Source organism: Podarcis liolepis (genome assembly GCF_965112155.1).
Source record: "Podarcis liolepis genome assembly, chromosome: 12".
Lineage (NCBI taxonomy): Eukaryota > Metazoa > Chordata > Lepidosauria > Squamata > Lacertidae > Podarcis > Podarcis liolepis.
The window spans coordinates 1,897,097-1,909,189 of NC_139563.1; the positions used below are offsets into that span (position 1 = coordinate 1,897,097).

General features: G+C 45.9%; 2 protein-coding genes across 5 annotated transcripts in view; one reads left to right on the forward strand and one right to left on the reverse strand.

The window, feature by feature from the left end:
• LOC310689477 (GTPase IMAP family member 7-like) overlaps window positions 1–12,093 on the reverse strand; it is a 96,794-nt gene that overhangs the window by 74,469 nt on the left and 10,232 nt on the right. The window lies entirely within an intron of this gene.
• LOC310689457 (erythroblast NAD(P)(+)--arginine ADP-ribosyltransferase-like) overlaps window positions 3,733–12,093 on the forward strand; it is a 44,759-nt gene continuing 36,398 nt past the window's right edge. The window contains exons 1-3 of one of the 3 annotated variants that reach the window (XM_083467204.1): window positions 3,735–3,939; window positions 5,453–6,218; window positions 7,258–8,028. In XM_083467204.1, the coding sequence (XP_083323330.1) occupies window positions 3,874–3,939; window positions 5,453–6,218; window positions 7,258–7,334 (909 nt within the window). In that variant the 5' untranslated portion in view covers window positions 3,735–3,873 and the 3' untranslated portion in view covers window positions 7,335–8,028. Of the gene's footprint in view, window positions 3,940–5,452; window positions 7,218–7,257; window positions 8,029–12,093 lie in introns of those variants that run through there. The other 2 variants (XM_083467202.1, XM_083467203.1) reach the window with 2 other exon arrangements.

A 12,093-nucleotide genomic window follows, 5' to 3' on the forward strand; every position in this document is an offset into this window, starting at 1 on the left:
AAGTTAAAATATGTCCTTCATAGACTGTGCTGTAAACTTTGGGTACGGTTCTTCCATATGCCTCTTTATTTGTGTAATCAATAAAGTCACATCAGATTGCATAAAAATCATCATGATTCTTTTGCCCTCTTGCTACTTTTAATTTTTGTGGCAGTTTTTCCAATCCTGTTGTTTGCCAGATTGCATTAGACTATTGGTCCATAACCAACCATTATTTGTAATTATTTCCATGTCTTGGCCGTGGTGGTTCTTGCAGCGGTTAATGGATGTGTTATGAGTTATGTGTTTCTAACTTGCAACATATCGTGACTTACAAGATAAGTAGAGCCAGTCCTGGGGTCCTGGGGTCTGTCTGCCTTGTAATCAAAGATATGCTAGAGACACAGGGCAAGGGAGGGCGTTGCCTCAGGGTGTGTTTCCTGAAGGTTTCGGCTCTCCCCAAAACAGGGCTAGAATGAGACCATAATGAAGGAGAACACAAAAGCATAGGAATTCAGAATCCCAGTCCCTTGGCACCTAAACAGGGACAGTGTTGGCATGGGATGAGTTTTCCAGAGGAGACTTCTCCTTAACAGAATAAGGGAAAGCGAAGAAATGGAACGTTCCTAGGCCTATACTGACATCTAGGGACCATTGAGGGAAGTTCTTGAGAGCTCAGTACAGTGGTACCTTGGGTTACATACGCTTCAGGTTACAGACTCCGCTAACCCAGAAATGGTGCTTCAGGTTAAGAACTTTGCTTCAGGATGAGAACAGAAATCATGCTCCAGCAGTGCGGCAGCAGTGGGAGGCCCCATTAGCTAAAGTGGTGCTTCAGGTTAAGAACAGTTTCAGGTTAAGTACAGACCTCCGGAACGAATTAAGTACTTAACCCGAGGTACCACTGTATACGTTTCTTTTAGACTGCACAATTCTCCCCAACCAGGGGCGTAGGAAGGGGGGTGCGGTGGGTGTGGGCCGCCCCGGGTGTCACCACTGGGGTGTGTGTGTGTGACAAAATGGCAAAAATACGTGTTTTTAAAATAAATTTTAAAAAATTAAAAAATTGGGCTCACGACACTTTTTTTGGGACAAAATAATATTATTTAAAACGAGTTTGATAACTTCGCCTGACAATTAATTAACCTCAGCAATTCAACACAATACATATTGAAACTTTTTAGTTCAGTCAACAAACGCAACAAAACACGGCTGAACTCGACGCTGTATAGTGGAGAGCAAATGGACAAGGAAGGGCAGGGGGTGTTTCGTTCTGCCTAAGTCTGTCTCTGCAGTTTGTACTCGAGCGAGACGTAAACAGCCGGTGACTCATCATCACTCAACCCGCAGCCAATCCTATCTGCACCGGGTACCACCTGACCTTGCTACGCCACTGTCCCCAATATCCCGCCTCCTCCACTGAAATACCCTTCGCAGGACTCCCTGTGGAGAGTGAAGGACCACAAGCCAGTTTGCTCAGCAGTGTTGATAAAACACACTTTTAATACCCCCCCATTCTTTTAAGGATAAAGGGAGATTGTTCTGTCTGTTGTCTCCTCCAGTCAAATCAAGGGGTCTCTTCAAAATCTGCCTGTGCCCAGGCCCAAATCTGCTTTGGAAGTGGATTGTGCCCAAGCCTTGGAAAATCCTAGGCAGCCGTCTCTTGGACCAGAAGTTGTTTCATCACTGGCAACCCCGCAAGTACTTTCCACCCCAAGTGAGCTTGTGCGTCACCTGGGCAGGCCCTCTCAACTAAGCATGGAAATGTGCTCCAGTTCACATTTAAAGGTGAACCAACCTAATTCACACTTTCTCGAAGAGAAAGCAAAAACCAAAAGACAGCCATCTTTGGAATTCTCACTTCTTTGGATTTGGTAACCCAGTCCTCTAGCCAAATAATGTGCGTAAAAATGCACATGACAGGGCAAATAGTGCATATAAAAGTTTATACAGTGGTAACTTGGTTTTCAAATGCCTTGGTTCCCAAACACCAAAAACCTGGAAGTGTTTTTTTGGAAGCCGAACGTCTGATGCAGCTGTTGGCTACTGTTTCTGGGGCGCCTGCACCAACCAGAAGCCACGTCTTGGTTTCTGAACATTTCAGAAGTCAAATGGACTTCCAGAACAGATTAAGTTCGAGAACTAAGGTATCACTGTATTTGGCACTTTTGTTTTGGCTATTTATTTTGCGTTTTTGTTTTTGGGGCTTTTTCAGTTACAGTAATTTGTTTTTGTGACCAGTTCAACTACTGATTGATTGATTTATTGTGTGACTGCAGAAATGGATAAAAGCCCCCCATTCAAACAATGACTATCATCAGTGCAGGTAAGAAATGTTTTAATTTTTTTTATCATCTACAATACTGTCTTATACATTTTAATAGTACAATACATTGATTATTGCTTTCATTTTATGGATCAATGGTCTTGTTAGAGAGTAAAATTCATGTTAAATTGCTGTTTTAGGGGTTGTTTTTAAAAGTCTGGAATGAATTAATCCTTTTTGCATTACTTCCTATGGGAAAGAGTGTCTTGGTTTTGGAACGCTTTGGTTTTGGAACAGACTTCAGGAACAGATTAAGTTTGAGAACCAAGGTACCACTGTATTGTCAAAAATGGAATATAGAAATGCAATATTTTAGGAGAAATTGCTTTGCAAAATTGCGTGTTAGACAAACTTTCATTCAAATCTAAGTATATTAGGAGTAAATTGAACTAAGATGGGGTGAATTTTCAGCAGGACTTGAAACAAATATATACTCACAAATTGATGTGGAAATGTGGAGGACTGGACTTAAGAATCAAAAAATGAGAAATGAAGATAAAATTTGTCCACCCCTAACCCCAACCTAAGCTATGGAATACAGGACATCCCTAGTGGCGTGTCATGTATTTATTTATTCTTATTTAGCAAGATACGCACACACACCTATATAATTTAAAATACTGATGAAAACAGACTTTAAAAACATTAAACATATCTGAATTATCAAGATATATCTACAAACCAATAGCTTTTTAAAAGCAATGTACCCAATGAAATTCCATGTCTCTGTAGGCTTGCCTGTGGAAAGGAAGTCTAAGCAACGTTTAAAAGAAGCCTGCCCAATGAAGGAGGGAGATTATGTGGCCCTTGTGCAGGGCCGTCTTAAGCATATCCCACGCTGTGGTGCAAAGATCCCCCCCCCCTGTTTCCCAGAGCTGTCGCCCTTTTCCCAAGCCTCTGCAGGGATCGCTCTCCTCCCGAGGAGGCTTGGGAAGGAAGCTGCACGTCCACCAGCCCTATGGTTGAGGGGGCACAGCTGGCGGGCGTGCAGGGAAAGGGGAGGCAAAGCCACGCAGCTCCCCCACTCGCTGGGGTGCCCCTGAGAGGCCGGTGCCCTGGCGCAATGAGCCACTAAGCCCAATAGGAAAGACGGCTCTGCACTTGTGAAAAGTCCCAGTTCTGGAGATGGGAGTCAGGCAGGCCAATCCATCAAGTAAACTGATCCCAAGCTATGGAGGGCTTTGTATACTAATAGTCGCCCCTCTAATGTGGCTGAGTAGCAAACCAGAAGTGCAGACTGAAATGCTCTTTGATGGTGTTGAGGGGAAGGATGTAGAGAAACAAGCCTCTCCCTCTTCCTGTTACTGGAGGAATCTCTGTGAAAACGAGACCTATCACTGGGTATGTTTTTGCTAGAATGAACTTAGTTGAACATTGAGGAAGTGAGCTTCCCCCCTGCCTCATCCCCGCCCCTGCCTCCGAAACCTCAAATCGGCCTGTTTCCTGTTTCTGTGAGAAAAAACACATAAAGCTGCAAGTAAGTTTCAAATGGAAGCGAGCGTGCAGATAGAGATATCTGCTCTGCCTGCACCCAACTTGCTGCACCCCAAAAACGAACAGTGTGGACAATGAAGTCCCCTCTCCACAGAGTCCTGGTGTTGCATCTGATGGGAATCTTCACAGGAGACAATCAGGTATGAAAAGGCAGCTTGGAGGGTGGAGGAGGGGGGAAAGGTGGGCTTCAGTCCAGAATTCAATCTTAAATCTGGAGTTTGGGTTTCACCAGCCTCCTATTAACAGGACTGGAGGAACCAGTAGCTGTGGCCAGGAAGGCCAGATCTGGAAGATGAGAAGCCACCAGTGTTGCCTACAGGGTTTCAGGCAAGGGATTTTCCCAGCCCTTTCAGGAGATGCCCACCTGGGACCTTCTGCTCTAACACAGGGCTTTGGCCATTCCTCGGACTTGGTCCAGGCATTCTCCAAGGAGGTCTGTCACTGACTGCTAACCTCCAGGGTCGAGGGTGCTATCCATTGGCAAGGGCTGGCTTTTGCAAGTATCTGATTGGTCAGTGGGCACTGTAGGTAACTGGGTGCCAGACGAGAAGGAGCCTGGAAAACATAAGAGCCTGCCTGTTGGATCACCATCTAGTCCAGCATCTTGTCCACACAGCAGCCAACCAGATGGGAAGCCCACAAGCAGGCCATGAGTGCGAGAGCAACTGGTATTCAGAAGCATTACTGCGCACAGCTGTGGAGGCAGAACATAGCCGTCATGGAGAGCCTTCTCTGCCCCCTAAAGATCCAGATCTTTACTGAAGAAGTTGTTCACAGTTCCACCCCCCAACCCTCAACAACTAGGGGCAGAGGGATCAATGCCTTTGCATGGAGCTGGAGAAGTAGTCAGAAGGAAGGGTTGCTGAGAGCCCTAGAAGATACCAAGGGAAACATCGCTTCCTTGTTCTCAGTGCTAGCTGGACACAATCCTACTTCCAGGAAGCCAGACCCTCTTCACTTTGGGCAAAGATATATTTCTGTTTTTTGCACATGTGCAGTTGGAAACAGCCTCAGCACACACCCCAAACAAGGAAAGGGGGCAGTTTGTAAAGAGGTCTCATTTCCTTTTTATTGTTTTCTTAGAGCAGGTAGTGATTTGGGGAACACCTTATTTATTCATAAAAAATTATGCACTGCTTGATTTGTGAAAACTAAACAAACCTCAATGTGCTTTACAAAAAAACCAAAAACAAAACAAAAACAACAATTTATTATCTATACCCCGCCCATTTGGCTCTGGGTGGCTCCCAACAGAATATTAAAAACACAACAGAACATCAAGCATGAAAAACGTTCCCTAAACAGGGCTGCCTTCAGATGTCTTCTAAAAGTCAGGTAGTTGTTTATTTCCTTGACCTCTGATGGGAGGGTGTTCCACAGGGCGGGCGCCACTACCAAGAAGGCCCTCTGCCTGGTTTTCTTATTAATAAGAAAAATCAACAATGTAAAACTTTCAAAAAAATTAAAACAACAATAGAGTAGAAACACTGAAGGACACTCCTTTTTTGGAGGTTTCATAGCAGAGGTTGGATGGCCACTTGTCAGGGATGCTGCGTAACTTGACCTGTGATAGGAGCCTCTATCGCAAAGTCTCACCTTCCCAGCCTCTTCGTACGCTAAGCTACTTACCCATCTCATTCTTTTCTGCTTGAGGTCTCCCATAGCTCCAGCCCAAGACAAGACCGTTTTTTAGGCAACGAGTTAATGCTTGACATGGCCCTGGATTCCTTCGATGACCAATACGAGGGCTGTGAACAGACGATGGAGAAGGAGATTGCATGGCTAAACCAAACCGAGCTCCTCAAAAACAAAATTTATGCCAAAGCCTGGAAATTAGCAGCCAACTTGAGGGATGATAGTAACTGGCCCAGAAACCTCAAGCCAGAGTACGCTGCAGCAATCATGGCTTATACCCTTGAAGAACCCAAGTTGTATTCTGATTTCAACGCAGCTGTAAGAAAAGCTGGGGAATCCAAGGAACATTACCGGAATAATTTCAACTTCAAGACCTTCCACTTTCTCCTGACCAGAGCCCTTCAGGACCTGAGGACCTCCAACACCTCCTGCTACAAGGTGTTTCGAGGGGTCAGAAATATCCACTTCAGTGCTACTGTTAAGGATACGATCCGTTTCGGGCAATTCACGTCCTCATCACGGCAAGAGAGGATTGCCCGTGGTTTCGCTGCAGATCCTGAATCGAGAGTTGGACAGCCTGTGGCCAAAACCATCTTTGAGATTAGCACTTGTCATGGGGTTCTCATCAGAGAATTTTCTTCCTTCCCCAATGAGGACGAGGTTCTGATCCCACCCTATGAGCAGTTCAGGGTTGTAAGTTCCAGAAAGGATGTGGATGGTACAACCCGCATAAAGCTCCGCTCTGCTGGGAAATTCAGCAAATACAACTGTGCATATGCAAGTGGTAAGAACCCAAGGAATTACTCCTGGGATCAGAGAATAGCCAAGTTTCCTTCCTTCCTTCCTTCCTTCCTTCCTTCCTTCCTTCCTTCCTTCCTTTCCAAGAATGGAAGAGGGATAACTGTCATTAGTCATAGAGTAGACCTATAGATATCAGTAGATTTAAGTCAATTTATTTCATTGCTCCCACTCTGGATATGTCTAATGTTGGATGTCAACCCCTAATATAACGAAGTAAAAGCAGCATCAAACAGCAGAGTTAAAATTATAGTTACAAAGCAGAGGCAAAGAAAGCAAACTTCTAACAGGAAAATTATATACAGTAGTTGTTAAAACAAATTTATTTAAAGATGAACCCTATCCGCCCAATATTGGAATTGTAAAATAGCAGCTCATTTGTCTCATTTATTCACTACAAGTTAACTTCCTACCCAGATGCACTTTTTTGAAATGGTTCATCCACTTTCTCTTTTATTGTATTTCAACTTTGAATTTTCTTTTGTATTTGGTAGTTACTCTCCTTTTTATTGCAAATTAATACGATAATAAAAATCAATAAAGGAGAGTGAAAGGGGCATTTGTTTGTCACCAACAGGAAAAGGGTTCCTGGATTTATTACTTCTCCCTAATACAGAATGAGATGGGCATTGCAGGGTTGCCATATGTCCTCCTTTTCCAGGACACGTCCTCTTTTTCGTGGGTAGAGAGTTAGAACTTGAAGTTGGCAAATGTGTCCTCTATTTTGCTCTAGAAAGGTTCTTTTTAGAGGGCTAACGGTGCCCTATATCTGGGATGGGGACCCTCAGGACCAGGAGCTGAAGGAAGATGCCTCAGGACTCTCCCTTTGCCACAGCCCTTTGCCTCCTGGGCTTCACTCCTCACTGGCTCACCTCTGCAGCCTCCTCACATACTTTTCGCGGTGTGGAATGTGCTCGTGGGGTGAAATAATGCTGAGAGAGAAATGGGGGTGGGGGTGGATGTCCCCTTTTGGAGCATGAAGGATAATAATACATGAATGACTAATGTTGTGGTTCTTGTTTCAGGTGGGAACTATGAGGAAGATGCTGTGGACCAGGGGTCACCCAACGTTTTGGACCAGTGGGAACACTTTGAACTCTGAGAAAGTGCTGTGGGTGCTGGTCACCAGAGGCACCAGCTTGTGAAAGCGACTGGAGGGGCCAATGTCGTGTGTGCAACGGCACGACCTCAGGAGGAGCTGGGGGCAGAGCTGAACGCAGCAGCTGTGTGGCTTCAGTGGTCAGTGGCTCTGCCTCTCCTCCTCCCAGGGCCACCACCGACAGGAGGTGCTTTGAACCTCCTTCCCTTCCACAGCAGGAAGAGGAGGAGCCAGAGGCCGGAGCTAGGCCACCGTTGGCTCCACACTCTGCCTCCATGCTTTCTGAATGTTAGCAGGGTGTCCATACCACCCATAATATGGGGGAGGGGGACAAAAGGTCTCGGCCCCCAGGAGCTGGTGCCCCTGCCAGTCACAAAATGGCTGCTTTGGGGATATGGAGCAGCACAAAATCCGAGCCTAGCCTATTCAAAGGTGGACACCAAATCTGGTTGGACACATAACACGTTGAGATCCAACACACTCCCTGCTGTTAAAGACAAAAAGAGGACAATGGGAGCTAAGGTGATCCCCAAATGTTTTCCATAAGCCAGGAAGGTGATAATCTTGGGGACACATTGATCTCTGTCCTTGTTTGGATGATGATCATCTGGGCATTTTGTGCAACGTTCTGCACGTGAGGAAGCGGGAAAGAGTGGCTTCCGCATCACTTACATCCAGAACCACCTGAGCTCAATTACCGTATTTTTTGCACCATAACACTCACTTTTTTCCTCCTAGAAAGTAAGGGGAAATGTCTGTGCGTGTTATGGAGGGAATGCCTACGGGTGGCATGCCTACGGATTTTCCTCCTCTAAAAACTACATGCGTGTTATGGTCGGGTGCGTGTTATAGAGCGAAAAATACGGTACATTATGAGAATATATGATGCTGTGGGGGGAGGTGAGGAAATAAGAATTTGTCAGTAGGTAGAGAGAGGAAAAAAAATATTTAGTTCATTTTTTTAAAAAAGTTTACCCTTGTTACTGCCCTTCCCTCAAGGAGACAGAGGTGGTTCACAAGGTTTTTCTCATTTTGATCAGCAAAGCAACATTGTGCTCTATGATTGAGAGGCAATGACTTCTGCAAATCAGTTGCATTGAAGGATTCCTGCCTAATCCTGAAGACATGCCTCTTTACCTTTGCTTTGCTAATGCAAACAGTTTCCTATTGCTTCCATACAATGCTCCTAGTAGTTGTATTGCAAACATTTCCATATAAGGTATTGTTATTGCTGTGCTTTTACTATGTTAAAAATTTGCCACTTTTCATCATTTGCCAGTTATTCTTCATAATTTTCTAAATCATTGCCTTTTTCATGTGGCTTGGCATAAAATAGCAAAAAGGAACGCGTTGTGAGCAGTGCAAGCTGAGTCCTCTCTCTGCTGATTTTGAACTCCAGAGATGGCTTCCTTGTGGTCATTTCTTTCAACTCACTTCCTGGAATTGAGGTGAAGAAAAATACAGAAGCCAAAAAGGATCCAAATTCAACAATTTATTCTGAATTTTCACAAAAAAAGTATGAGTGAATTTCCACCATGAATTTGGGACAATAAATTCCCCCAAGGAACGCCCTCTCCCTTGCAGTTTCTCACCTTCCTGTGCCGAGAAGGTCCCTTCCACACACAGAGAACAAGCAGAGCAGCAAACAGGCTTTGCTCCACAATGCTTAGTATTCATTTCATTGTCTTATTGCATTTATAAAGGTAAAGGGACCCTGACCATTATGTCCAGTCGTGGCCGACTCTGGGGTTGCAGTGCTCATCTCACTTTATTGGCCGAGGGAGCCGGTGTACAGATCATGTGGCCAGCAGGACTAAGCCACTTCTGGCGAACCAGAGCAGCGCACAGAAATGCCATTTACCTTCCCGCCAGAGCGGTACCTTTTTATCTACTTGCACTTTGACATGCTTTCGAACTGCTAGGTTGGCAGGAGCAGGGACTGAGCAACGGGAGCTCACCCAGTCGTGGGGATTCGAACTGCTGACCTTCTGATCGGCAAGCCCTAGGCTCTGTGGTTTAACCCACAGGGTCACCCGCGTCTCTTATTGCATTTATATCCAAACCCTATTCTATTCTATCCATTACACAACAAAGACAGGGAGATTCATGCTTCATTTCAGGAGCACACAGTCTTGACAGAATAAAACAGACTAAAAATGGATCACCCACCTCCCAAGTTTGTAAAATACTGTTAAGTTTTGCTGCAGTAGTTTTGACTGTTTCAAACGGGGGCTGTATAAAGCCCCCACTTGTTCTTCAGAAGGAAAAATGAGGGTCAATGAGGGGTTTTTTGTTTTTGTTTTTAACCAAGGATGACCACTGGATAGAAAACCGGTAGCTAAACAGGTAGTTAAACAGCCATTTGAGTCCAGGTGGGGAAGCACTAAACACCTCAATATATCTTTACTTACAAATGAGGCCTGGTGGGTTGAAGGGTGTGTGTGTGTGTGTGTGTGTGTGTGTGTGAGAGAGAGAGAGAGAGAGAGAGAGAGAGAGGAATTGTGCAAACAGAGTAATAATAAATAAAATCCCTGAACCTTGGAAATGGCCAGAGTTTCATGCCATCCTCACTTCCCTCCTGCAAGTGGGATGAGTCAGAGCATCCTTTGGACCCCTGAACAGATTCATAGAATCATAGAATCCTAGAGTTGGAAGAGACCCCAAGGGCCATCGAGTCCAACCCCCTGCCAAGCAGGAAACACCATCAGAGCACTCCTGACATATGGTTGTCAAGCCTCTGCTTAAAGACCTCCAAAGTAGGAGACTCCACCACACTCCTTGGCAGCAAATTCCACTGTCAAACAGCTCTTACTGTCAGGAAGTTCTTCCTAATGTTTAGGTGGAATCTTCTTTCTTGTAGTTTGGATCCATTGCTCCGTGTCCGCTTCTCTGGAGCAGCAGAAAACAACCTTTCTCCCTCCTCTATGTGACATCCTTTTATATATTTGAACATGGCTATCATATTCCTTTGCATTACTGTGTCACCACCTTCAAAAAACAACACAGAAGGAGGAATAAGGAAATATCTTACTAAGGGAGACCCAGGAAATGAGGAAACAGAAGAGGCATGTAGGGAATCTTTTGTTGGAGAGCGCTCTGGTCTATCTGCAGCCCCCGGATCTCCAAGCGTCCTCCGGTGAGCATAGCTCTGGAAAAGGGATCCCCTTCTTCTCCAGGGCGCTCCAGCAACTTGATTTATGCACACTAATCTTCTGGCATTGCACAGCAAGAAGAATGAACCATCCGTAGATCTCAACTCCCAAATATGGGAGCGGAGCAACCTCTATGGGTTTCCTCGGGAGCAGCGTCCCCGGAATCTTACCCCCGAAGTTTTGGAGCCCAAAAAAGAAACGAAGGAGAAAGTGAGCGACACGCATTTCCTTTCGGGGCCGCGGGAGGCAGACGCAAACGCGGGGAGCAACAGCGAGGGCACTTTCGGTTTCGTTTCCATCCCCCCGGGCGGAGCTTTTGCGCACCAGCTGGGCGGGCGGGGAGGGGCGGGGGGGGGGCTCGGCAGCGGCTCTCCAGGCCCCACAATCCCCGCTTTGTCTCCCGGTCCTCGCGCATCACGCGGGGAGACTCGCGCAAGAGGACAGCGCGGGCTGGGCGTGAGGACTCCTGCTGCCCTGGGCAGGCTTCGTGCTAGGAGGGGGGACCTCGGACGGATGGACTTGGCATCGCCCATGGGCCCCGATCCCCCTTCCCTCTTGCAAGCTGGACGGGGACAGCGCAAGGCGCTCCCCACGCCCGGTCTCCCCGGGTCTCTCCTCTGGCCAGGGAATCAGGAGGGAGATGCGCGCCACGGCAGCGCGCTCAGATGAGCTTCCAGGGACCCGCCGCGCTCCCCGCCCTCCTGAAGGGCGTCTGGGAAGAAAAGGAGGCGCGATCGGGGGATGCTGAGCTCCGCATCCGTCCACCTTCAAGGCTGAGAGATTGTGGCACAGGGCCGGATCGAGGTACAAGCTCAACAAGCCAGAGCTCAGGGCCCCACTCTCTTGGGGGGGGGGGGAATTAAAGGATGCACATTTCCGAAATATAAGATAAAAAACAAATCAAATAAAACGTACATCCAGCAACAGCGTTTTGTGTTGTGTCGGCTCCTATGATGTAAGTCTTGGGCCCCGCCTGCTAACCTGCCCCCTCAAATATCCCTGGTTTGCTCCTTTCTATATACAGGGTGCCTACATTCTGCTATTTATAATTATTAGTAGTTTGCATCATATATTTACACCTATTATTATTTCATGTTATAGCAAGTTTCTAGAGACTAGATGATGAGTCTTTGTAAATGGTGTTTCTAAAGGAACTTTTGTTATTCCCAAATACCTATGTGTTTGCATTATTTTGTTATGAATAAAAAATCATTTTAAGTTAGAGCTTAATAATTATTTCACTATTAATATACTTCTTAATTGTATTTCACTATTAATATACTACTTCTTAATTGTACTTCACTGTTAATATACTTCTTAATTGTATTTCAGTTCAACAATTACTTTGGAAAAAACACGTATTTTGTTATGCGCAAATGGCTTTAGATACTTATGAGGTCCGTAAATTACCATATAGCATATATTAAACCCAAAAACAGTGACAATTTGTTGTTGACAAAGGACAGCTGGACATGTAAAGGGCCCCATTACCTTCAGGAGCTGAGGGCCTCATCAAACCTCAATCTAGCCCTCTTCTGGCACACGCAAAATGCATTGTGGGTGGGCAGCTTGTGCCTGGAAAGGGGCCGTTTCCCCAGCCCCCCCTCAAA